This window comes from Poecilia reticulata, chromosome 1, assembly GCF_904066995.2.
Source record: "Poecilia reticulata chromosome 1, P_reticulata-male-v2, whole genome shotgun sequence".
NCBI classification, from domain to species: domain Eukaryota; kingdom Metazoa; phylum Chordata; class Actinopteri; order Cyprinodontiformes; family Poeciliidae; genus Poecilia; species Poecilia reticulata.
This window is the reverse complement of record NC_088830.1, coordinates 18,716,517-18,744,052: the sequence shown is the minus strand read 5'-3', so window position 1 is coordinate 18,744,052 and position 27,536 is coordinate 18,716,517. Positions and strand designations below refer to the sequence as shown.

At 38.0% G+C, this 27,536-nt stretch overlaps 2 protein-coding genes across 2 annotated transcripts in view; one reads left to right on the top strand and one right to left on the bottom strand.

Annotated features, from left to right (window-relative positions):
- The window catches only part of usp53b (ubiquitin specific peptidase 53b), a 31,119-nt gene extending 8,890 nt beyond the window's left edge, over positions 1-22,229 (top strand). Inside the window, exons 3-17 of the mRNA XM_008411514.3 lie at positions 77-237; positions 1,082-1,174; positions 1,293-1,427; positions 1,639-1,752; positions 1,912-1,994; positions 3,826-3,931; positions 5,678-5,824; positions 6,069-6,218; positions 6,321-6,489; positions 11,298-11,420; positions 11,525-12,248; positions 12,849-12,910; positions 14,468-14,543; positions 15,660-16,477; positions 16,625-22,229. Of these exons, the coding sequence (XP_008409736.1) occupies positions 77-237; positions 1,082-1,174; positions 1,293-1,427; positions 1,639-1,752; positions 1,912-1,994; positions 3,826-3,931; positions 5,678-5,824; positions 6,069-6,218; positions 6,321-6,489; positions 11,298-11,420; positions 11,525-12,248; positions 12,849-12,910; positions 14,468-14,543; positions 15,660-16,477; positions 16,625-16,701 (3,038 nt within the window). The 3' untranslated portion in view covers positions 16,702-22,229. The remainder of the gene's footprint in view (positions 1-76; positions 238-1,081; positions 1,175-1,292; positions 1,428-1,638; positions 1,753-1,911; positions 1,995-3,825; positions 3,932-5,677; positions 5,825-6,068; positions 6,219-6,320; positions 6,490-11,297; positions 11,421-11,524; positions 12,249-12,848; positions 12,911-14,467; positions 14,544-15,659; positions 16,478-16,624) is intronic.
- Positions 22,230-22,334: 105 nt separating this feature from the next.
- Positions 22,335-27,453, bottom strand: fabp2 (fatty acid binding protein 2, intestinal). The gene is made up of 4 exons (XM_008411525.3): positions 23,405-27,453; positions 22,903-23,075; positions 22,666-22,773; positions 22,335-22,524 (listed from the first exon to the last, which is right to left on the bottom strand). The coding sequence occupies exons 1-4, from the start codon at positions 23,469-23,471 to the stop codon at positions 22,474-22,476; spliced, it is 399 nt and encodes a 132-aa protein (XP_008409747.1). The 5' UTR covers positions 23,472-27,453; the 3' UTR covers positions 22,335-22,473.
- Between the last annotated feature and the right edge of the window lie 83 nt (positions 27,454-27,536).

Genomic DNA, 27,536 nt, shown 5'->3' with positions numbered 1-27,536 from the left:
GAAAACGCTGTTGGATACAGTACAAAGTGTTTCTTTGTACCTCACTACAAAGGATGCAAGCAGAGTTTTTCTTCAGCTGCAGGTTCTAACTCCATGGCATGGGTGAAGAAGTTCAAAAAAACCGGAGGAGGCCTGAAGAAGTCCTACCAACCTGGGAGCATGGTGTCCCTCGCGCTAACTAAAGGTCTGCTGAACGAGCCCGGCCAGAACAGCTGCTTCCTCAACAGCGCTGTTCAGGTGAGAATCAGCATTCATGATTTATTTATTTTTTTTAAACTCCCACGTGGATTGAGTTTAGCACTATTTTTTTTATTTTTTTTATATTGCTTTAACGATGAGTCTGACTTGCTGCTGAATTCCGCACACACCAGCAATTCAGAGGTAATTGGCCTAAAAATCGCTAGCAGCTGAGTGAGCTGCTGTGTTTTGTGTTAGAGTTGTGTGGGTTTGGCTTAACTCACAGGCTTTGTTCGCTACACAAAAAGCTGAGACACACCAATCGATTGGCCAGTGTCTAGAATCAGCTCAGCTTCGGCTTCAGCAGCCGGGGTTGCCAAGCAGTCAGCTAGAGACAAATATAGTTAACTCTATCAAATGAACCTATGAATAGCAGTTCAGAAATCACTGAAGTCACAGTTTGTAATGCCTGCAAGAGGTTGGGTTCAAAGCAACAGATTTTTTAAGGAGCCGAACTAAGAATAATAATAAAAAAAAATACAAACCAAGCGGAAAGGAAAAACACTGATGTCAGGAATTTAAATCCAAATGGACAAAGAATAGAACATAAGAAAAAAAATTATTGCTAGCAATATCTAAGCACGGATAAAGGAATATGATGGCATCATATTCCTTTATCCGTCAATGTGGTTGTGTTGGTCAATTAGAGCCCGCAAATGTGCAGTGGAGTTATGGTCAGGACCATTCCAAGCAATTCCTTGGCAATTTCTAGAAATAGTCAATTAACAAACCCAACTTCCAGTCAGAAAATTGTGTGACTAATCTGTATTGTAGCAGTGCTTTCAGATTTTTTAATGAAATATTTTTTATTTTCCATCATCAATCTAATTTTGAACCTCCGCAGGTGCTTTGGCAGCTGGACATCTTCAGGAGGAGCTTGAGGCAGCTTTCTGGCCACTTTTGTCTCGGTGATGCCTGTATTTTCTGTGCATTAAAGGTAAGGTTACTTACAAAATCGAGATAGAAAAACTTTGAGTTAGCTAAGGGTTTTACATTTATTATTTTTTTATTTATCTCAGATGCATAAATATTTCTCACAAAAAAAACTCTTTCAGAGTATATTCAACCAGTTCCAGCAGAGCAGAGAGCGAGTCCTGCCCTCCGACAGCCTGCGAAACGCCCTCGCTGAAACCTTTAAGAACGAGCAGCGCTTCCAACTTGGGCTGATGGACGACGCTGCTGAGTGCTTTGTATGGTTCAAAATAATATTTCAAGGACCTTTCTCCCTATTTGTGTTTCATAAAATACTGAAATTCTCTTTGGTATTTCACTTTATATCTAAATGTTGGGCGTAAGAGACAAAAATAATTGTTTAGTTTTATTTTTTACCTTGTGTATTGGATTTGTGTTGCAGAAATTTGACTGGTATCTTTTTAATCTGCTCCTGTTTCGCACAAACAGGAGAACATCCTGGAGCGAATTCACTTGCACATAGTTTCAGACACACCAACCGATGCGTGCTCATCCAAATCCTGCATCACCCATCAAAAATTCGCTATGATGCTTTACGAACAGGTAAGTAAAGTCAGTAACAACATGAACTCCTGTGTTGTACTGAATTCTGCTTTGAGTGAACCAAATACTGTGTAGAAAATACGGATATTGTTACTAAATGTAAAATTAGTCTCTAAATATTTTATGTAATTTAAAATAGCGACATGCTTTGCTTCACAGTTTGTGTGCCGTTGTTGTGGTGCATCTTCAGATCCACACCCGTTCACAGAGTTTGTTCATTATGTATCGACCACGGCTTTATGGTGAGCACAGTAACACATGTTCATACATTTTCATGTTTTAGCCATTAGAAAGCAAAGAAAGGTTGATTAAGAGATTTCATTTTTAAATCGTGAAACTCTACGGGGTCGTTGTTACTTCTTGACACAAAAAATGTTATCAAATGTTTAATAATATCTAATTAATATGTATATTATTACTACATTACTTCCAAGTAGGCCTGTCACGATAACAAATTTTGCTGAGCGATTAATTGTCTAAAAAATTATTGCAATAAACGATAATATTGTTTAAAGACCTTTTAACACTGATTTAATAGAAATAACATAATAATGCATGCAATTTCCTGCCATAGATAGATGCACTTTATTTTCAAAAGAACACATAACACTGGAACTGATAAACTAAATAAACAAAACAACCAAAAACAAAAATAAAATAGATTCTCAGTCTCCATTAACAAAAAACGTCCTTGAATAAAAACTAAACAACATAAAGCCAAAGTGGAAATAAATACTGCATTCAATCAAAAGAGTGCAGATTATGAAGTTTGTATACTATATTAGCCTTCAGTAATCACTAGATTTAAATGGAGAAGAAATGGAGAATAACTACTGCATTAGGTAGTCGGATGCATCCGACTACCTAATGCAGTAGTTCACATTACACGATTTTTTGCCCCTATTTTCCCCTTATGACAATCTTAGAACGTTGGCTGATCTAAAATTGTCGCTGGTGATTTTGTAACCGATCATCCTGCAGTGTGTGGTGTGTTACGGTAGATTGTCGCGGTCGCTCTGATCTAAATCAGGGGTTTTCCCTGACTGGGAGCGTTAACGCAGCCTGTTGAATGTGACAATCAGAAAGCGCGGATTCTCCTCCGCGCTTTCTAAGGGGAAATTACGGAGGGGAATCCCAAACAGCTGACACGGCGCAACCCAAAATCCAGTGGACATTGGAGATAATATGTAGAAACAACATTAATATTTATTCAACATTTCGTGCAAAGAATATAGAAATGACAAGGGGAGGAGTTGGAGCCAAATTGCTACCGCAGTTGATAAACCCGGTACGTTTTCAGCTGTTCTTAACGTGACAGGTAGATTCTAGTAAAGCATTGATTAATGCCTGATTTTAAAATTAGTTAACTGGACTCCATTATTTTGTGTCCATGTGGCTGGACACCACACGGCACGATCGAACCGTTATACCTAGGATTTCTGTCGGCTAATGTGTCTCTCAGGTTTTGAAAATGGGCCGACAATCAGCCCACAACTCGTGTAGTGTGCGCTTGACATTACACTTAGGAAATGAAGAACGGAGGGTCAGGGGAGAGCACCAGAGGTGAGCCTTTTTTCATTCAGTGTCATCAACAGAAAGAAAATAAAAAGGCAGGAAGAGACGATAAAGCCGATAATTAAAATGAGGTCGATAGGTTTAATTTATCGTGCGATTAATTGATTTATCGTTTATCGTGACAGGCCTACTTCCAAGTTTATCAGGGGAAAAAGGCAGGCTCCTTATCACAACCAACTAACCAGCAGTGCTCAGCAGCACTGTGTTACTTTATATTTTAAACTCCGGCTTCTATGACATTTTCTATTTTATCCCACCAAAATTCTTTTCAGCTGTCATAACAGTATTTTGTAGTTTAAGAAAACTATAGTTTTTTCATACTAAATGTGTGGTTGCAATCTTTTTTAGCATGTTTATTTATAGAATGTGAGTTTATTTGAACCTTTTCCAACAGTTTTTACAGCCTATATAAATTATAAAAAATATATAAATATAGAATATAGAATTAGCTGCAAACAGACTATAATCTATAGACATGCTGTCTGTCTCTGTGCTCAGTCAACAGGTTGACCGGACACTGGGGAAGAACGAGCGTCTCAGGTCAGACATGTTTGGGGAACTGCTGCAGGCGGCAAACAGCACCGGTGACCTCCGAAGTTGCCCTGTATGTTATGTTTTTTTTTGCCTTTTTGAGAAAATATCTTTACCGTCATATTTATTAAATTAGAATATGTTCAGACGAGACTGGTTTGTCTGATGAAAAGTATTTTTGAAGATTACAACTCTTGAGCAGGTATTAGACATTTTTTTCGTCAAGCTCATATTATACAGACCTCTTCAATAATTTATGATCTTATTAAAAAATTTATTTATTTCAGTAACTCGAATCTCTAAATGAAACACATTAATTTCTTCCTTCTTTTTTGCTTACAGCTAATGAAGACACTGCATTTAAAATTAGAATGTTACATCAGATCAATAAAAAAAAACATTTTATGGAGAAATCTGGACTTAATGAAAAGTATTTTAAAGACTTGCTGAAAGGTTATTTCGAAAACGTACTTTTAATCTGACTAATTAGTCTCCTCAGATCAGAGATTCCAACTTATTGCATGCTTTAATGTGAGGTCGCTCCATATGTTTGCATTTTTAGATGTTGCGTCAGACATCCAGCTGAATTAAAACATTAATGAAAGCTAAACATTAATAGTTAGATTATCGGTTTCACAGTTTCGTGGTAACATAAGGCAAACACAGAAATGATTCTTCCAGTGGTGCAGAGTACTGTCAGTGTTTTCCACCTTAGTGCAACTCAAGGACTGAAAGGAGACAGTGCAAAACTAGAGTAAGGATAGAAATAGTGTTAAGGCTTATCCTTGTTTTTCTCTCATCTGAATTTCCTCCCTTTGCTTCCCTTTCAGCTCGTATTAGCTTAGTGAAGCTTACTGCTCTGTTCCCACGAATCTTCCTGAATCTTCTTCAGGTGCAGTCCACTTCTAATGAAATGAGTGTGCCTATTCTTTTCTGTCTTTTCTATCCTCCGAGATAGGAAAGGCAGAAATGTGCTTTTCAAATATGCATTTGATTTCACATCATTGGAGCAGACATTAAGTTGTAAATCTATAAATTACATACTGTTTCAATAATGTCCTTCAATTTTTTATTTGTGGGTTTCACCTGGGAGATTGCCTTTAAATATCTTCTAAGGAATCAGATAACTTGTGATTAGAAACTGCATGAACAACTGAGGGGGAAGCCAACATCCTGAGCTGTCGGAGTGACACTGCATGGAATACGGTGTGCTTGCTTGGAGGTGGAGGCTGGACAGCGCAGCATAACTTAAAACTGGCCTGCAGGAAATAGCAACACTGCTCCTTTTGTCAGCAGTGGATCGATTGTTTGATGATTCAAGAATGCATGCAGCTTAGAAACTCACAGTAAATAGACCGCTGTGTTTTTGTTTTTGACTACTACTTAATCAAAGTGGACATCCGGATGACAAAGCGGTTGTTTGAGTGTTTTGTAGGGTTAGTTCATATGTTTTAAAGTGAGATCCTGTGACGTCATCTGCAAAAGTTCCAGAAGTAAAAAAAGTTGTCTTACATGTGCTTGTTGTACAGAAAGGATGTCCTCAGAGTGGTGGATGCTAAGAAATAGTCAGATAGATACCAAGCATTTTACCTGTCTAGCAATGTAAAAGCACTAAAGCTGAGACAAAAAACCTAAAGTTAACTGTTTCCTTGACTCTTTTCAAAATGTGTCTGTAAATATATGCTTTCAGCGATATTTGAAATAAAAAAATCACTTCCTATTTGTGAATCCAGTGTTTATGAGCTGATTTTTTTTCTCCCCTGTCGATACATTAATATTACTGTGGATAACAAAACATTTCTTGTCCAATGTTTTGCAGAGTGACTGTGGTCAGAGCATCAAAATTCGTCGTGTCCTCATGAACTGTCCGGAGATCGTCACTATTGGATTTGTGTGGGACACAGAGCAGTCTGATCTCACGGATGATGTTATCAGGTCTCTTGGTCCACGTTTAAACTTGTGCGGGGTAAGAGCTGAAAAAGCCGCCTCCCTCTATTCAGTGCTTGTAAACGAAATACAACAAGTTTGAGTTCAAGATATGAATGTTAGTTCCACAAAACAGCAAAACATCATTGATCCTATTATGTGGGAATGTAACAGTTTTTCGGATGAGAGATCAATATCTGTCATTTTACATACAAACAAACAGAAACTTGAGCCTCAGTGGATTTGACGTCTGGCTGAGAGTGATCAAATATACCGTCTTTCAGCTTTTCAACCGAGTGACTGATGAAAGCGCCAAACGCAGCGAGCTACATCTGGTGGGGATGATCTGTTTCTCCAGCAAACATTACTCAGCTTTCGCCTATCACACCAAATCTTCAAAATGGATGTTTTTTGACGATGCCACTGTAAAGGAGGTTAGCATGTCTGCCATTAAACCTTTTCAATCTTTTTTTTAATTTATGACAGTCCATTACATACATTCTCTTTTCTAAGTTTTTTTTTTTCTTGTTTACTAGATTGGATCCAAATGGAAGGATGTTGCTTCAAAATGTATCAGGGGACATTTCCAACCTCTTCTTTTATTTTACACCAATCCTGAGGGGAGTCCAGTTTCTAATGAAGATGCACCACGGCAAACCACTATGTGCCCTCATTACAAAGCCCAAGTAAATGGAGATCTGACCAGTAAGAAAGTCTTCCATTTGCTAGCATGACTGACAAAGACACTTAAAACATATGCTTTTTTGTTCTTTCTATAGCTGAATGGTATATAGGTATTTACCATCACTGATTTGACCTGACACTTTTTGTGTATATTTGCAAATTTTGATAGTTTTTAATCTAGTGAAGTCAATAGAAACTCAAAAATTCAAAGAGAGTCACATTCTTGATTGTTGGTATCGTCAGTTTTAGAAGGATTTATGACAATCTAAAGCATCTCGTCAGTTTTAGAGTAAATTCAACCATCATCCCAAAAACACATCAACTTGATACGACATTCTAATTACCATTGTTTCTTAATATTACAATAGTTAAAAAGTAGCATAATAAACAAAAAGAGAGGATCTGCTGTAACTAAAATTATGAATGCAAATGGATTAAATTAGTCTAATATTATTTTAGATGGCAATTTCTATGTATTATGTATTCATTAGCTTATTAAAATTAGCTAATGTTCGAAAGAGCACAAATATATAGCTAAACATTTACTTATTTCTAATAGCAGGCAGTTAGTAAGAGCTTGAGATGAGATACACATGTAGTTTCCTCTGTGCATGTATTGTGCAGCTGTATAATTCAGTTAAGGTACATGTTGCCCTTGGTGATCTTTGATGGTTTAAATATTCCTGTCTTACTTTCACTGCCTTCTGCTCATGTCTGTCATGACACATCAGAGACGATGCATTTAATGAAAAAAGAAACAAAAAGTTTTAACGCCCAATTACAAGTTTTAAAAATAATTTTGTTTCCAACTTACTATGATAATGATATACTAATATTACTGCAGTCATTAAAATCAGTGAGCATGAAAGGTTTACTGTGCGAGAGCATAGAAATGCTTTGCCTATAATGTCCCTCATGGACAATCTTGTGATCTCCCTGCTTTGGCTGCTTTTCAACATATTCTAATCTTTCACCATCTAATATTGACACATAAGCTACCACTAAAATTGATGACATGAAGCACTCTGTCTGCAGAGTGTATTTCTGTACACTGATCTTTCCAGAGATCATTAATGAGAACCAGGAGTTGCTAGAGGTAAATTTCTCTTTGTTTTTTTTTTTTAAACACTGACACCAAACCAGACATTTAAGTGCCACTGAGGAAATATTCCTTTGAACTGATTCTGCATCAAATACAGAAGTGATTCTGCCACAGTAATGGTTGGGATTGTGGCGTAAAGCTCCCAGAGAAAGACTTTCTATCCATATCTGATGGCCCAGACCTTGCATGAGGATGATGTCTCTGTTGCACGCAGATTACCACCCACGCCTAGCCCCTAATCCCCGTTCCTGTGGCCAAACGCGTCGCTGCTCTTACTCCTCCCCTTGATGTTTCAAACATTTGCCTCCATTATTTATCATCTTGCTTATTTTTTTAGGAGGTGGTGGGGGGTGTTCTCGCTTGGATTGCTTCGCTTTTATGTGTTGCCCGGATATTTTGGCATGGGGAAGGATTCTTACTTTGGTGACAGTCAGGGTGAGTCAGTAACTGATTGTGGGTTTTTCACAGGAAATAAAAACATTGTCTAGCTCTCTGTATGCTGTAAATCACAATTCGTTTTCTTAAATTGATCGCATTCTGCTAAAGTTTACATTGCTTTGTTTCTTTAATTTGCTCTTTTGTCCATTATTACAAATGAGGAAATTGGTCTGACTGGCTCATACTGGAATTCTTGCATAATTGGGGCTCTGCAGTAAGTAAGGAACAATGATGCATGTGTGCATTAGTTAATTACTTGGCAGTTGTTAGGCATAGAAAAGTAGATCTGAGTCCAAAATGACTTTTCTAGGGATCCTCCTAAATATCGGCGTCAGGCTACATAATCAGATGGGAATTTCTATCAGTGCTTCTTTAGCATGTAACAGTAACACACGTAGTTTTTCTTATTACATCCTTGACAGAAGCTTTAGGTACAATTTCGCTCATCTGTTCTCAAATTATCATCGTGTGATGTGTTTTTTTTTTTTTTGACACTCTGATCAAGGGCCTTTTGAAAGTTGCAATATTGGCTGAGTAAAAATAGATGCAGCTGTAAACGGCGTCAGAGAAAATGATTTAATTAGGAGGAGGTGAGATGTGAAAGTGAAAGACAGCAGCTGTTAGATGTAACACGCTCATCTGAAGGCAGATGCTCGCAGTTCATGTTGTCGCTGCTTCCCTTCGTGACCTGCTTGCCAGGCGGAGGAAACACACCGCGGGCTTGGCAGCCGAGGCAGCGGAGGTGTGTTTTATCAAAGTTAATGATGCAGCATCTGTTCTTTTCTAAGACTTTGTTTTGTTTCCTATTTGCAGACGGACGGAAGGGATGGGAGATGGGATGTGTGAGCTATAAAACTGAAAATCTGTTTGAGCTACTTCTATATTTGTCATGACTGACAAATTCTCTCACAGGAGTGGCACACTTTCATAAGACTTTACCATCATAAACTAATTGAGTTTAAAATTTATGTTGAAACTACATAATTATGTTCCTTATTTTGTTGGGTTTTTTAAAATTTTTTTTTATAAGACAACAATCACCAATTTTGACACCTGCTAATGTTTATCTTTTATAAACTGTGATTAATCAGTTTATTAAAGACAAACGTTAACACATTACATCTGACCGGCAAAAGTATGTGAACCTAAAAGTGGATTATGCTTTCAAATCCTTCCTTTACAAGTTTAAGTCTGAATTTCTTCTTGTTGCTCCACATGCCTTCTTTTACCCCTGTTCTGGAGTGCAACTCAGTTTTGTTGCTGTCGTTTTAAATTCAAATGAGCCCTTTCACATCCTGCAGAGCGTTCCGCTCCGTCCTGTTCAGCCATTTTTGTAGTTCCATAGCAGATGTGTCAAACTACCCAAATGTTTGAAACATCAAGGAGGAGGAGCTTCTAATTCCCAAACTGATTAAATGTTGTCATCAACAGATGGTAAAAATGGCAAAAACAATTGAAACTGTCGACGCGGTTCAGTCCTTCATGAGCTAAATGCTAACACTCTAGTGCTAACTTAAGCAGAAGTCACGATGCTGCTGCTGTCAAAACAATGTCCAGGATATCATATTAGCACACAATAGATTCATGTCTAGAATAAAGCGTGTCATTTTAGCTCAATTTGAGGTTTCCGTTTTGCTGTGTCTGTCGTTTCCATGGACAGAAGGAACTGACTCCATCAGATGAAGTCTTTTGGCAAATCCTTCCTGATTCTGGCGCTGAAGCACTTGTCCTTGAAGCTTTTTGTGCAAACAGAGAGGTTTTTCCCCACAGATGTAGGTATATTTCTAAGAAAAATATATTTTAATTTGGCACTCCAAAGGGGTACTGATCTTTGGGGACGGTGTAATACATTGTGTGAGTTATTACACCCAACAACTGAAAATTTTAACTCGTCTAGTTGTAGCTTTGGCATTCAAAAACTTGGACTACAGATTTGCTGCAAGAACTAAAAATGACTGATTCGGTAGACTACTTTAGCCAGAAGTCCGTGACCTTGATTAGTACTTTAGTAGTAAATACTGTGACATAAGAGTTCAAAAACAATAATAGGGAATAGAAAAAACTGAACACAAACATAATATAAAGATAATGTACTTTAAATGTTTTTTTTTGTTTGTTTTTTTTTTTTTGCTGAAATCTCACTCACTATCCTGTCTGGGTTTTAGTGACACTACTGTGTAACCAAGTGTTTAATAAAACCAGTCAAATTGTTTTTAATTATTTTCAGTAAAAAACATAAGTGTTCTGTGAACCTCAGGGGTTCATCATCAGGAAGACTAAACATTGCAGATTGAAGGTTGTGAAAAAGAAGTAGCTGAAATATTATATTGGTTGAGAACATCCAGCACTCACAGAGCAATACAAGAAGAAAGTGTGAGGCTGAAAATTGCTGCTGCTGAGGTTCAAATCCAGCACTATAGTGACAAGTAGAACGAAATAGTGCATTGGCCTTTTTATTCAACAGTCTTGAGTCCAACCATAAACAACTCAAGCATGTCATTTATACTTTATCGGACTTCTAGCTTGATTAATGCTCAATATTTTTGCTTAGTGACTATAGTTTCAAGTGAAAATATTTATCATGGTGGCATAACGGTTTCTGTTTTTGACAGTTTAAGTGCCATACTGTAATTAATTGCAACTCAAATAATATTTCTGATTGCATATTTTGCACCTGCATTTGATGTATACCTTTCTCCTTTCTTTGCTCTGTCCCCAGTATTTATGTGAGTGATGCTGGCATAAAGTTTCCTATTTATTTACACCACGCAGGAAATCTGATAGTGATTAATTGTGGAAAATACTTCAGTCAAAATAAAATTGTGGCTCAAATCCAGTTTAATTTAAACAGCCTGTGCTTTTCTTGGCAGTCAGTTAACACAGTGTCTCGGAAGTAAAAAGATTTATTTAGGGCTGGACTATATAAATCGCAAATGTATTGCCGTCACAATATCAGTGTGTGCAATATTAGCAAACCGATATTGTCATAATTATCGGCTAATATATTCCACATGTAAAGAACTTGCATTTTACATGCAAATGTAAAATAGAGCAACATCAGATGCTCACACTGGACACAATTAACATTTTGCAAAGGTCAGAGAGTGTCAGAAGCACGGACGAGGAAAGACGGAAGAAGAAAATCATATTTCACAACTGATGTCATTGTGTCAATATTTACCAAAATTATCATCATTGCAAGATTTTCTAATGTTGTGCAGATTTACTTTAAATGCAATATATTGTTTGTAGGACTTAAATTTATGTTCTTATTGTTTGCATTCTTCAGTGAAACATCCTTTTGGCAGCCCTAACAAATTTCAGGATCCCTTCATGGAGAATCTACAAAGACCAGTTGAAACATCAAAAAAGGACAGGGGACATCGGAGAATCGAGCCTTCACCACACAAAGGTAGGCTCCGTGGACGGCAACATTTAAACAAGCAATGAGCATCGGACAGTCTGAATATCAGAGCAACGGTCGGGCAATTAATGACCTTTGTCAACCCTCTTCAGACATGACACACACAAGATCTTCATCCCCCCCAGAGAATGGGCCCCGGCCTCCTGTAGAGAAAATAAAGAACTCTCTGCGCTCTGAGAAGTCATCGAATCAAAGCAGAGGATCTCAGGAGCCCCACGGACAGTCGGGCAGTGCACAGAGTGGGGGACACGTCAGAAAGGTCAACGTTTCCCCAGGACGCAATGAGCAGGAGGGCAGCCACAAACACTGGGAAAAAGGAGGCAGCGGGAGCCAAAATAGGTCAAAGTCAACTTGGAGACCCATCAGGGAGGTGCTGAATGTAGACACGGTGCTGAATGAACTGGAGCAGCGACGGCAGCAGCAGCAGCAGCAGCAGGACAGCCCGCGGTGCAGCAAGCCTTCTTCCCAGGAGAGAGCGCGCACAGAACCAAGCAGGGAGCGCGAACACGCAAAAACTAGAGAGGAGCGCAAACAGAAGTGCTTAATGACGATTTATGAGGACGAGCAGCGGCACGAGACAGAGAGCCACAGCTCCGTGGAATCAGAGAGCAGAGCGGGCCAGCAGAGAGGAAGCCGACTCAAGGCCGTTCCCAAGACTCTGCTGCGCAGCGACACCTGGACCATTCAGAGGACGGAGTCGGGCTACGAGAGCAGCGATCGACTCAGCAGCGGCTCCACCAATCCCGACTCACCTGGGGTCGATGGGTTTGGGCTCAGACCAGATCAGAGGTTAACACCTGAGATCCTTTTACAAAGGTAGGAAAGAAAAGTGCCACTCTGCAGTGGATTTAGTTTCACAGAAACATTGATTTGCCTTCAGTATTCGAAAGCAATACTGAACGTAGTAAAAAATCTGCAGTAATAAGACTCTCTTTTGTAATACTCACTCAACAAGAAAAAGAAGAAATGCTTTCATGTCTATGAGATGGTAAGAACAAGAAGAAAGTTCTTTCTGGCCAGGACATTTCATGTTTAACAAGAACTCGAGTGCAGGACTCCTGGGAGGTTCTCCCTGGTCCCTCACACTGCAGCATTTGTTGCTACATGAACCACTTCAAATTTTTTGACAAATTACACAATAGCTCTCAGACACTACTCAAGGAACAAGGATATGATATAAGAACAAAATGATGTCATTATGAAACAAATACAATGTTTATATTCACAGATAAAGTTAGAATCTGCATCCTCTGGAGAAAAAAACATGCAGACTGTTGTTTCAGTAATGACCTAAGCACGCTAACACCTATCCTAATATAATATAAAAAAGTGTTCATTCACACACACAGTGATGAAAGAACGGTGCTGAATAATTGTTGACAGCTCTCAGTTTTCTTATGTCGTCTTATTTTTCAGTCAGCTGCATCAAAGGGAAGCCAATGCAAAGTCAAGCATGACATCATCTCTTTCCCACAACGGTAAGCCCGACGGTTTATTTTGCTTCAAAAGGGTTTGGAGCTGAGTAAAGAGCCCCAGCTGATTATAAACGCAGTACGGAAAACCACAACGAAAAGCATCAGAATGAAGCAGGTCTGGATCAAATCCTGCTGATCACTTTGCCACAACCTCCTTCCATTTTCTACCCCTCTGGTGACTATTTTGTGCTGTATGTCAGCTACCTGATTGCACCTCAAAGTTCCTCATAGTACAAGTGACTAATCAGGTTTTCCAGCACCACAATTCCAACACTAGTTGGTATTATTAAAGAGCAAAATTATTGTCTTAAGTAACTTTTCCAAACTGTTTAAAGAAGTTTGTCCTGCATGTTTTATTCTTCATTGGTTCTATTAATTACTCATTCATTTGCTTGTTTAACTCTTTTTTTTTTTCTGTGGCAGGTTTTCGTTCTTTTTTTTTTACGGTCCATTCACAGAAGCCAAACAGCTTTTCCTCTGGTAACTAGTCAGATTTAAGAGACATCAATTTGAGCCAAAAGTAAATTGCTGAAAAAGGAAGCCAACTAATAAAATATGCCACCAACTTAAGATGTAAAACAGACCTCCTGATTTAAAGTAGAGCAGAGCAGCAAATGTTTGGCAGGAAAGGGTGAGTTCCTTTTCTCATCCGCGGAACCTCGCGGAAAAGATTTAAAGCAAAGAAACAAACACGTTCGTTCATTTAGTCTGGTGTGTACAGGCAGGATTTGCTTTCTGTGATGTTTATTATCGCTCCTGTTTTGTTAAATCTTGTAAGTTTTAGTGCGATCTGCACTCAGTCCTGACTGTGTTTGTGTAACAGAAGATCGCCGAACATCTGGGTTGATTTCTGTGCCTGAACTTGTTATTTAACCTCCGGCCCCTGCCTGCCCGGCACTGGCATTAATCTGATGATAATCCCACAAAGCTGAGATGGCGCAGCTGGACACGGTCGCTGACATTGTCATAAATAGCATTCTGTTGCACGTACCGTCCTGCTCTATCTCAATGAATCAAGACTTTACGCGTTAAGAGGTTATGCAAAAGCAATGCCCAGTATTTGAGTCAACCTCTAACGGGTTAAGTTGAAAACAAATATATGTTTAAGAAAATGTGCTTTCAAAATGCAGTAAGTCAGCATCAGGGTGTCTCTTGCTGTTGACAGGTCAGAACATTGTGTCTTAGAATGGCCTGCTGCCACCTAGTGGACATAAAGAATACAGCATTTACTGTGTGCGCGCCTATCTTACAGTTACGTAAGCGGATCAGGCTCAAATGTTTAAACTGCAATATTTTTGATATGTTAGACCAAAGGTCGCACTTCTATCTTATGGGGGCTCTGAGTTTATTCTCAGAATTCTGCATATTCAGAGAAAAATTCAGAGAAAAATTAGATTCATTCCAGTGACTAATCCTCATTTTCATTCATGTCCTTGTGATCATGAACAGAATGTACCTCTGATGGAACAAACCCCTTGGAAAGAGGATTTTAATCACAGTTATGTTTTTTTCTTGTACATTTTCATTCCTTTCTTTTTCCTTTTTTCTCTCTTTTTTTAGGTAAACATCCAACTAAACCTCAGGGGAACCACGATCAAGTTTTACTTTCTCAACTAAAGTGCAGTCCAAGTTCAAGGTAGCATTCTTAGAATGATAGGTTTTTATTTTTAAAAAATGTGTTGGTAATTATAGTATATTTCTGAATGTTGACTGACTTTCACTCGTGCCGGCACAGTTAAATCCAACTGTGGACTCTTCCATTAGATCTTCACAAGCCTTTATTTACAGCACTCACTGTTCATATCGTCAGTGCTGGTAATGATGGTTAAAAAAAGCCATAAAATAAATAAATATGTTATTGCAGTTGTGTCAAAACACACTGAAAAACCTACAGAAAAAAAAACTTTTAAGATTAAGTGGAAAGAATAGCTAAGGATCATCATAACCTTAAAAATTCCCATAATTAATTGTGTTATAATTATGGAATATCATCTCACTGTGGCCTTTTTAAACTGACCTGCAACCAGAAGGCTATTGAAACAGGTCAAATTTATGTTGATCAGAAAATGGACAGTCAATATTCCCATTTATGTTACTGTAAAAAGCCTTTGAACTCTTGTTAACAGAAATACTAACAAATATATTGTGGTGAGATGATTAAGAGAAGATTTGTTACCCTCCCCCCCCCATGCTGAAATACACAGACTAATTAAAACTGCTCTCAATAATTGTAAGGGAATCACAGGAGTATTCATGTTAAATAGTGGAAGTACTGAATAAAACAATAATTATAGGCTGAGGAAAGCTTTCTAACATCATTGAGTTAAACAATGGGTAAGCTTGAGATATTTTGCCAAGAATAATGAGCAGGTTTCAGTGTGTAAATACGCAGAATAATTGCAAAATACTTACTGCTTTACCTGCAACAACAGTAATCACTGAACAGTGGCAAAATAGAAATGCATTTTAGATTTTTATTTGGTCAAAACTTTTGCTAATTTCTCTTTTACTTCACAGTAATGAAGGGCTTTGTGATGGAATGTTATTTAAAATCCCACAAATACATATATATATATATATATATATATATATATATATATATATATATATATATATATATATATATATATATATATGTGTGTGTGTGTGTGTGTTTAGTTTTAAGATGAAGAAATTTAAAGTTACAGGTGCATTACAAACACATTTACATGTCTGTATTAAAATGTATTTACCTGCTTTTTCTTTCTTGTAGACAGAGATCAAAACACACATCTAACACCTCCAGGAAAGCGAAGGGTTCAGAGAAGAGCTCGACTGGTTCAGAGAGCCGGCAGAGTGAGCACCAGGAGCCGACTGCCTATAGAGGGCTCAGCGGGGAGAACACAACCCCGAGACACATCACAAAGACCAGCAGCTCTGAGTGGAACAGCTCAGACGATCTCGTTCTCTCAGAATCCGAGGACAGAGAAAGCACTTACTTGTCCAGTAACAGTGAGGCTGTGACCTCTGACTCCCCGTGCCCTCACATTGACCTGCCATACCACCCGCCTAGCAGCGCAACAGCAGAAACTCAGCTCGCTGCCACTGGGTTGCCTCACCTCCAACCCAACCCGCAGGCTTCTTCGCTCCACGGCGAAGCGAGCCACGCTGCGTTTCGCCCCCGAATGCTTCAGGAACCCTTCCCATCGAGCCCTCGCCTCTCTCCCTCGTCCTATGTCAGCCCCAAAAGGAGGCCCGACATTTCGGGCCTCCGAACCTTTTCGGACGCGAGCTCAAAGTCGGGCTCGGACCCAGAGAGGAGCACTCAGTCGTCGTGCGAGAGCGAGGAGAGGCTGACAGGGAGCAGAGCGGATGAGGCGGCACAAGCTCCGGAGGTTTCCCTGACGACGTACTTTAACGTGGACAACTGCATGACGGAAACGTACCGCCTCAAGTACCACAACCAGAGGCCTCTGGTCCTCTCTGCCACAGTGCCAAGGACAGCTGCTGAGAGTGAGCGCAGAGATAACAGCCACACACTCCCCGGTGACGCACACTCACATGACGTGCCAAAAGCCCGACCTGAAACAAGTAAGACTTAGAAAAAAAAAAAAACTATTCAAACAGAGCGAAATAGCTGCATAAGATAGTTTTCTGTTATTCTGATCTGCATATGCCCAGAGAACTTTCATAAAGTACATTTTTAACAACAGAGATCTCGTCTTTCTTTCTGCACAGGCCATAATAGCAATAAACCCACTGCAAAATGGAAACCAGTGACAGCCAAAGGACTGGATGAGCGAGGTTTTTTATGAGTGTTGACTTGGTAAGTTTTGTTTACATGGACGGACAGTGCAACTGGATGCCAAAGAGTTTACAGAATGGGAAAAAAAATGTTCAGATGCCCCCCGACGCCTCCAGACTGGGTGGAATTTATTTATGCAAGCTTGTCACATAAATACAACCTACTTCTAAATGCTGTAGTGTGTTGTTTGACAGATTATCAACTATCACGTATATCTTCCACTGTCCCGTGGTGTTGTTAAGAAAATGAAATCTGTTTTCAGTTTGCACAAAGCGTTGTTTAGTTTTTAGTTATTTTTTTATGACACGTCATGGCAGCTTTATGTCATTTAGTTTTGTTGGTGGAGGAGCTCTGCTGAAGTGCTGAAGGCCGGACGGAGCTCAAACAACAGCAAAGGCCAAATGTTTTCATACCCCTGGCATATTTAGTTTTAATGATATTTTTAATAAAGATGCTTGTTAGGAAATATGAATGATAATAAAGTAACAAAAGGAATATCAATTTGAAAAAAAATAAATAAATAATTTGCCTGTTATTACAGGTAAATTATTTTTCATGTTCCCACTAGTATTTTGACAATTTATTTCTGGTGCTGAACTCCGAGTCTTGAAGGGTTAAAGGCTTCCTGGCATCAGCCTGATTAACTAAATATTCTCGTTCAAATTCAATATGTTGGTAAAATAGTGCTAAATTTGTTAGGGGTTTAAAAACTCTGGTATTAACTACACAACGGGGTAACTATTTGATCCCCTGCTGATCTTGTTAGTTTGCTCATTTGCAAACAAATGAACAGTCTCTAAATTCATTTGGTAGTTTGATTCCAGTGTAGAAGGACAGCATGTCCACCTGAAATACATAGTTACTAACTAGTTGTTTTGCTGCTAAGGGAAGTAAATGATTGTTCCTTCAGTAAATTAGAATTAAACACTGGGTGTTGGCAGTTGTAGCACTAAGGCATATTTTTCAGTTGGTCACAAAGTCCCCACTCGTCTCAAGGAACTTTGACCCGTTTGGTCATGAAAAAAAAAAAAAAAACTTAATTTTCTTGGGATCTTGGCTTTTTCTTGGCAAGTCAACGATTCAGCTCCCTCCAGATTTTACTCGACAACATGACTGTAATTCTTCTTTAGCCACTCTTTTGTTAACATTGCTGTATGTTTTGAGTTATGTTTTGTGGGCAGCACCGCGGCGCCATTATTAGCTTTGTTGTCTTGTAGCAAGAGGCTGGGGGATTGCATGAAGTTTGCATGCGTCTCATTGCATGCTCTCTGGGTAATTTGGCTTCCACCCAAAGTCCAGTGAAAAGCATGGCAAGTTAATTGGTCTCCTCCCCACCCCCATTGCTCTTAGGTGTGTGTGCATGGTTGTTTGTCCTGTTTGTGTTTTCTGATGATCGACTGGTGACCTGTCCAGTGCGTCTCACAAACATCGACCGCCACCCCCTGCAATCTAGCAAGGATTCCCTAGGAATAAAAGGATGGGATTTCTTTCTGAAGACACCCTTCACTCCGTCGTGTCATCATTTCTAAGTCTATGCAACTAAATGCTTCTTGATGATTGAAGCTCATTCCTGCCTTAGGCAGATCTACTGTCTTCCTGATGTCCTTGGAGAGCTGTTTGTCCTGTTCCTGGTGAAGGACGGGTTGGTATGGAACAATCTGATTCTACAGTCAGGTGTCCCTGATACACACAAAACATTTACATCAGGATTATTGATAATTGTTATTGATTAACTGATTGATTTCTGTCAAACGTCTAATTCTGCCTTACATCCTTTTTTTTGGATCAAATACTTATTTCACCCAAGTGACGTGCCCATCATTAATAACATCTATATAAAGGTTTTGGCTAATATTCTGTCTCCACATTAAAATAAAATTGCAGTTAAATTAAAGACTGTTCATTTATTTGTCAACAGACTAACATGACCAGAATTGGATCGATGTCTAAAGTTAGAGATTATCAACAGGTGATGCTGAAATCTGTACAAATGTTCTGCAACGAGGGACGAATCTGTGTATTAAACATATTTTATCCAATTGTCATGTTTTTTTTTTGTTTTTGTTTTTTTCTGTAGAACAAATCCCGGTTTAACTCAGCAACACAGCTGTCAACATAATATAGCGGGCAATTCTTTTTCTGTCAGAATCTGGGCGGCTCACTGACTTTATGCACACTGGGGATTTTTTTTCCACTGTCACCAGATAACATATGCTGCAACAGTCACTCTTTGTAAGTTACTGATTTGTTATCATTTATCTGATCTTTTGCAACATTTATGTGTTAATGAATGACTGTTGGCTGCCCCAAAGCAGACGGCCTCCACTGCTGTAAAAATCTGCCGGCGAATAAGGTTCTGGTTTGGTCTTTATCTTCATATAAATGATAGTGAAAAACACTTTTGTTTCATTAAAGTGTAATTTTGCATGACTGCCTTCAGTTTGTGGTGATCCATAAAGTCATATTAGCTTAAGAACCGGGAGTTCAGTAGCAGGGGCAGCCCTCAGGCTATTCACTACAACTTTTCCTTTGTCACGCTGGTCCTTCTGATCCATTTCTCTGTACTTTATCTTGTCTTCCTCCTTGAAGAAATCCAAACAGATCTATATTTGTAGGTATTTTCATAATGTACCGGACACATCTGACATCATTACTAACTATACGGCTCAACACACTGGTATTCCTGTTCAGAACAGTGATGTTGTGAAACCTGCATGTGGCCTTTATAAAACATACTAGCTGTATGTGCAGCATGAGCATGAAAATGCTGGACTCCTGAGTCCTCTTAGCATTATAAGGGATTCTATCTAATTGTAAGGAATCAATTTATTAAATAGAAGTTTGTAACCATAACTGTTCTGGGAAGTTGAATGTTTTTTGTTTTTTTGTTGTTTTCTTTTTTTTCTCTCTTTCTCTCTCTCTCTTGCTCGCACAACAATACAGTCTGTTGTTTATGCATTTGAAAACAGTTTGCTGGAAACCTACTACTAACTGACCAGGACAATATGCATTCACCAACATTTTCAAAAGAGTCCCAATGCACATGTGGGTGTTTTACATGTGTGTAACGTGTTCATTCTCGACATTTCCAAGAACATATAAAGATCTATGTTGTTTTACTTCCAGATAAATGTTTCTATAGATGCATATCTTTTATGCTCATTACAGTGTATGGTCTTTTCCTACATATTGTGTCATTTATGTTTTCCTTTATTTGCTTTTATCTGTTCTTGGTAACCTTTGTTCAGGTTATTTGTTCCATGAGTTCATTGAAGCAGTAAATCTGTGTGTGTGTGTGTGTGTGCGTGCGTGTGTGTGTGTGTGTGTAATGTTTATGCTGTCAAATACTAAATGATAGCAGATTCATTGTGGGAGCTTAGTCATTTGAACAAAGATCTTTCCGATTTGCCCTCCTAATAATTTATTGTTTTATTGTTCAGAATCTGATTCAAAGAAAACAGCTTTGGTTGCAACTTTTTGCACTTTATAGAACATACCAGCTACTAAAACATTAAAAAGTGAAATTTAATGTTCACTTACTTTGAACTAATTGGTTACTTATTATACTGCAACCATGATCAATTGTAGTAATAATGTTGTCTTTTTAATTGATTTACTGCCCCAAAGAAATGATTGTTTATTGGACAAGTTCAAACAGATAGTTGTCAGAGTACGTTTTCCTTTTCTTCCATCTCTTTGATTTTTTTCCTTGTTCTGCTTTACATTCTGAATGTTGTGTCTTTTGTTGTATTGGCTGTGCCTTGACATCTTCAGTGCAATATGTCTGTTTTCCTTGTCTCTGTTCAAATAAACCACTTTTAGGAAATAACGCAGAAAAATGAACAGACACATTTCAATATATGGTGTGTTGCAAAAGTATTTCTACCCGTTTTAGCCATTACAGCTGCAAGTATTTTGGGGGAAAGTCTCCAACAGATTTGCGCTTCTCCATGTAGGTAGTTCAAGTTCAGAGTAAAGAAGAAAACCTGTCTACCCACGGATCCTCAAGGGCTCCAAGTTTTGATCTTTTTTAAAGATTATCTTGCATTGTAAAGGTTGCTGACCCATGTTTTAGGTGAACTTCCCACCTAATTATGCACTATCTGCAAGATGTTCAAAACCTAGGATATCATTTAATTACCAATTCTTCTTTACAATTTTCTCAATGACCCGTCTGCCGTGCTCCTTGGTTTTTGTGATGCTTTTTTGTTCTTTAAGGCTCTCTAACAAATCTCTGAGACCTTCACAGAACAACTGTACTGGATTTTATTTAAGGTTTTTTTGTCGATAACGTTTTTTTTTTTTGTCTTCTCCACAGTTATGCACTTGTCTGTGTCATAAAATCCAAAAGAAATTCAATAAAGTTTCCGGCTGTAATGTGACAAAATGTAAGAAGGTTCGAAGCTAACGGGCAAATTACATTTTGTTGTATGGAAAGCGCTTTTAGTCTTGATGGCTACAGTCATGACTGCAAGTAGATAAATTGCAGCGTTGACAAAGTCTGTTAACTCTAAAAGTGCAGAGAAGAAATCTGCAGCACCCACCTCATTTCAAAGGTTGGTGCTAAATCCTAAAGGATAATAAATGCATTTTGTTTCTTACAGTTTAATCAAGTTATTGTAATTGCAATTGTTCGTTTTGTACTCATGGTCTGTAGTCTTCAGGTAAAGACTTCACATGGCGGTCTCCTCCTGAGTCCCATACAGCCTGAACCAGTCCAAGATTGTTTGAGATCCTAAGCATGATTTGATTATCAAGCCACAATTCACCTTATTATATTTCTTTAAATTGTGGAGACGAGGTCATTTGTCCCACTAAACGACTTGTCATGTCTGGAGCACAAAGTTTCAGTGTTTCCTACTGATTAGGTGACAGTTAACGTTTCACGTGAAATTCCTGCGACAATATGGTGTGACTATAAATAACGATCGTTTTCAGCTACATACATAATGACTCAACTTGCCGGCTCTTTCCGATGTATACAAAATTAAATTAAAATTTGATACTCATAAACCTTTGAAATAAAATTATTTTGAAATAGGCTCATTATTGACAAATGTAGCTAAGAATGTTAAGTTTGTGTGGGAAGTCAAGTCCTGCAGAGGTAACCGGGGCGGGGGCAGGCTCTCCATGTACTGATAGATGGTGTTACTGTAAAACACATCTTTTATCCTGTGTTTTAAACACACAGAGACATAATCTAATTACCCTGTTTAGCATCAATATCAACAATTGAGGGCTAAAAAGGACATTTTCCACATTATGTGACAGATCTTATCCGATCTTATCCAGGCTCTTGAGTCCTACTGGTCATCAGATAACCTGCAAGCGTTTCACTGGATCTCCCTTCACGCCTCTGTGTGGTCTCCTCCGTGAAGCTGTTGATAATCCACTGCATGCTTTATGACATGTCCAGTTGCAGATTCATTTGAAAAAAAAAAATGCTACTGTTAAATCTGTCTTCACTTTCTACTTTTGGAGATAATATATCTTTATTTTTACTTATTGTTGAATAAAGTTTTAATTACCGCACCACTCCTATATTAGTCACCTTCCTGTGTTATGACTGCACACGAAGCTCACTCGAAAAGCATGTTTGTTTGCTTTTTTTTTGCAAAAACAAGAGGCGTAAAAACTGAAAACTGGCTGTTATAATTTTATTAATGCAGGTATAAAAATGCATCACAAATCTGGCACCTTTGGATGTTGACGTATGTGACAGTTCAACACAATACTGTACATAATTTCATAATTCACATTTGTTTAGTAAAGAAGACGGGGTCTAACTCCTCTTGAAAATCCTCTTTGCGTCCACACCTTCGTAGTTGTAGCTCTGTTGAAAACAAAAATGTGAAATTTTGCGTTAGATCTCACATACCCACATATAATTTAAAAATACATCTCCATTGTTTTGCAAGTGTTCAGACACTGCAGTGCTAGAATTGGCATGGAGGCAAACAATCACACTGTTCACCTGAACGAGTTCATCTCCTTGGATGGTTCTGATTGTTGTCAGCTGTTTTCCGTTGTCCTTCCTGTTGAAAACCCCCTTTAGCGTGTCGCCCTCCATGGTCCAGGCACCCTGTGGTTTGACACATGACCAAAAAGATCTCACATAAAGGTGTAGTTCTTAATAATCATCTCATATATAAGATGTCTGGGCAGAAAAGTTTGAGCTGAAATCGATGCGGCTCTATTTTTTTTTGCTTACCGATAGTTCAGTTCCATCTGCCAGGCTGTACTCAAAGTTGACTCCCAGGGTGAAGTTTATTTCAATGTTGCGGAAACTGCTGCTCTCCTTCACATGAAACTTGTCTCCAGTCTGTTCGATGGTGATCTTCAGGTTGTCATGAGCGGCCAGCTTCCTCTTCACCATGTTTACTCCTGTCGTCAGACATGTTGAACATGCTCAGTGGGTTAATAAACAAGTACTTCCTTTGTGTCTTTGCGGAGTGGAAGTAAGAGTTCAAGAGCCAAATCAGGAACTAGAAAGTGTTCATGCAATCAACAGTTTGCAAATAAAACTTAGATGACCAAAACTTGGCTTAGTCAACCTGTAATTAGTAGTTTACCATCTGAATCTGAGTACTTGAATTTTCAGTCCTCCATAAAGTACCTCATCAATTTCTGCGAATATTAAGGTCACTTCTTTACCTAAAACTCAAGTTTTTAAACAGACTGACGCTAGCTATCTCCAGTCTGACAAAGCTCACCCATTTTTTCCATGAACTTCTCGTAGTTTTCATTGCGATCAACCTTCCAGGTGCCGTTGAAGGTCATGTTGACTGCTTGAGGCGAGCTGGACCACTGTGCAGAAAGGAGTGTCCCACTGCGGGTGTGGTGCTCCTTTTAAGCTGCGTACGCTCTTATCTCGTCGTCTGCGTGATGATGTGGCCGTTTAAGGCTCAGGTTTTTTCAAGGCATTATCCACAGCAAACACTTAATGAATTATTGAATGCTTGGCTTTCTTGCTGAACTTGTGTGTGTGTGTGTGTGTGTGTGTGTGTTTACATAGGGTGGTGGCATTGTGTGTTCAGCAAACTATCACATATCAATGGAAAATTACGGCAGGTGTGCCTGTGAACTTTTGTTCTGTGTCTGACTATTGGGGGAAAATTTAAGGATGGGCCCTCAGTGGAGCTGGTTCCTAAACTTTTTGCAACCACCTTGGTAAACGCTCTTCCTCGTAATAACTCAAAAATACTTTAAAACAAAAGTGCAACAGGACTTGGACTTGAAGTTTGTTTTTAGAATAAGAAAAGATATTCAAAGACGCGATTTAAACACACATTGTCATTTTTGCACGGAAGGTTTACGCGTTTCAAGATGAAAAGAATGAATCGCTCAGGATTTGGATTTCCATGTTAGAAAGTCAGAATATGCCCAGCTATATCAACTGCCTTGAACATAAAACTTAGTAATAAAATCATTCAAACTACTGACTGAACTACTTGTATTCACCTCTGGTTATATGCTTGACCTCAAAAGTACACAACCTGTTGCTACGGTGTTTGCACAATCATTTGAGAAACACAGTGCTAAATGATGCAAATATGTATATTTTTTTAATCGACCATTAAATCTGACTGAATTTAATCTTCTTTTTTAATTATACTATTCAATCAAGTTACCAAAGCTCTTCCTATCACTGCTTTGTTCATTGGTTAAGCTGGTCATACCCGTCCTTCAATGTCTTTGACCTAAATCAAACAATTACTGATAAGGAAGACCTTTGATATTTAAAGTTATTACCACATAAGAGCTTACACAGATATGTGGACTAAACTAATGCTAAGACTTGCTCTAAATTAATTAAAAAAAAACTGAGGCCAGTGAAAGCACATACTTTGTTGGACGTTTGACTATAAGTTGGGGAATGTACTTGGTGATTTCCACAAAGAGATGATTAAAGTCCTTCACTTGTCAGGGATTTCTATCTTGTCCCTGATAGCTTGTCAGTCTTCTTTTTTATTAGAGTTCCTTATGTTTTTGTTCAGTGTGACATAAATGCTTCAATATCTGCACTTTTATCAAAAGGAAGACCTTTCTACCTTGACTGAGGTGATGAAACCAAGAGTCAAGCTTGGGACACACTAGATTAGGTCTAGTGGATGCTTATCGTTAACACATTCATATCACAAGCCGTTTATCTGTGCCTGAGTATCAGTTTTTTATCAATTGTCTATCACTTTTGCTAGAGCAGAAAAAAATGATAAAGTGGCTGTATAAAAAAGACGTATGTCCTTGAAGAACCCAAATTCTTTGGCATGTGATCAAAGTCTAGAAAAACTGTAATTGTAAAGAATTGTTAAGACACCATGTAGTTACTTTAGCTCTATCCAGGATACTTATTTTGACAAAAAAATGTAATCTGAAGGTAAAAAGACAAATTACTTGAAGTGCTTGAGTCTATGCATATTCATTTCTTTCACTGATCAGGATGTTATTCCCTTGATCTCAATCGGACGCATTTAATATGTCTGATTAAATGCAGCACCAGGTAATATGAATGTTTGATCCATGTGTGTCATTATATACATCGTTTGATGTGATGTTTCTATCATTTATTATCTTATTTTGTAAGTGTGTCAGCACTGGTGACTGAAGCCCTGCCAGGAGGGGGTGGTGTGTCAAGAGATTTTAGATGTCAAGGGTTCAAAGTTAACTAAGGTTAAATGACATAATGATCTTTGGCAACATGCTGGAACAATAACACTGATTTTATAGCCTTATGTCAGCTAGTGAAGGCAGATAAATTACTACTTTGTTTAGAGAGAGAAGACCAGAGTTATTTTGCAGTATTTAAAAGTTTCTTTCCACCCAGAATTCTTCCAGCGTTTTATTTAACCCACCTGAAAATAACCTCACAAGTCAAAGGTTGTCTTGCTGTCCTAGGAGTGAAGGGAAGGAGAAAAGATTCGACTCTTATCATTTACAGTTTAATTAGGGGGATTTTTTATAAGCTGTGGGATTAAATTAACCTTAGATTGTTACACTTTGCTTCCTGTATTGCTTCCTCTCTATGCCATAGAAATTTAAATATGATAATGACCTTCAAACTATTTAATAGCTTAGTTTTTCTCAACAGAATCATGCGAGCAAAAAAAAATAAAAAATAGCCAGAAATATTGTTTAATTCCTCCCCAACCAACATAGATGTGCCTGAACTTCGAAATTTCTATTTTTTTTTATAACAGCGAAATACAGAATATATCCTGATTAGATAACACTGACAGAAAGTTGGATGACTACATATAATGAACACAATATTATGGATTTAGATTTGGTCACTACCAGACATTCACTTTATTGTCTGTCGCCTTTGCTGTGTATTTATGGTAGTTTTCTGGCAGGTTGAATCAAATTATCCACCAATTTAATTTTACATTCCTGTGAAAAGCTTCACCATGTCATTATGATGCCAGCACCATTCTTCATGGTGAAAAGTGTAACTTTGTGGTGAGGTGCAGAATTTTGTGTTCAAAAGCAACATTTTGTTCCAACAGACTGAAGAACCTTCTTCTTGAAGTTTCTATTACTTGGGACACATCAGCTGTTCAGTCTCTGGTAATTTAATAATTTAATAACAAAGCAGTGCTTGGAGAAGTCATGGCTTTATGACAATTGTCCTGAGTACCTAATAAGTGTCAGGTACCAACTGACCAGTCCAGTGGTGGCAGCATCATGTGAGGGTCTGTCTTGGTGTGAGTGTATTTGCAAAGATGATGGAATGTATCAGGAAATAAGATTTTGCCCCAATTCTAGATTTTCACCTCAAGTCAAAGATATCTTAAAAAATGGACAAAGTTGAGTTTTCCAGCAAGATTAAAAGTCCAGACTATAATTGGTCCTAGAGTTGATCAAGGAAGCTAAAATTATGCTTTAGGAATGACCCTGGCCTCAACTTGAAAATGGGTAAGCAATGCTTTAAGTCAGGTCTATGCAGAAAAACAAAAATTATTTGTTATTTCTTATAAAAAAAGTGGTCAAATATTCACCATAAACTGGGTGTGGTGTGCCAAGACACATTTATTCAGAAAAACAGTGTGGGCGTTTGTAAATATTTGAGTCTGTGTGTATAATTATGACTTTGGGTGATTAGAGATAAACCACTATAAATTCAAAATTGGGCACTAAGTCGGCTATTTGGTTTTGAAATATCACAATTCCACCCTATGGACACTTTTTACCGGAACTGGGGGAGCTTAATGCATCAAAGTTGTTTTTTATGACAAAGCAAGATTGATCTATTTTATCATGTGATTTTCAGATCATCCAGTAGGTGGAGAACTTTAAAAACTATTACATGTTTAAAAGCAGGTATAGGACTGTCTTACAAAGCAAAATTGCCTCGTTCTAATGATGATCAAGCTTTAAATTACCTTGTTTATGCTCATATTTACTTTTGTAAAGGTCTGAAGTTACAAATAGTCGATAAAGAAATATAAATTTCTAAGACATGTTTTGTAGCCCCAAAGAACATTTTTATTTTATAGAAAAATACTGATTTGGTTTGGCACAAAAAACTGTAAGAATATTTTAAATGTACTGGAAGTAAATCATTAAAAATAGATCAAAATGTTTCTGATACATATAATAAATGCATTCAACATATAAAGCACATGAATTTTTACTTTATTTATTAAAATGATGAAAGTAAATCAGCAGATTCAAAGTAAAATGTATTTATTTTTCAATTTTACAAACGATCACTACTTCTCGAATAACTTCTTTTTTTGTCTAAAAAAATAAATACCAGGTAAAATAAAACAAACAATAAATATATACTAAGACTATTTATAGGATAATGAGAGATTCTGTTGAGCTGTATTATTTTACAACAAC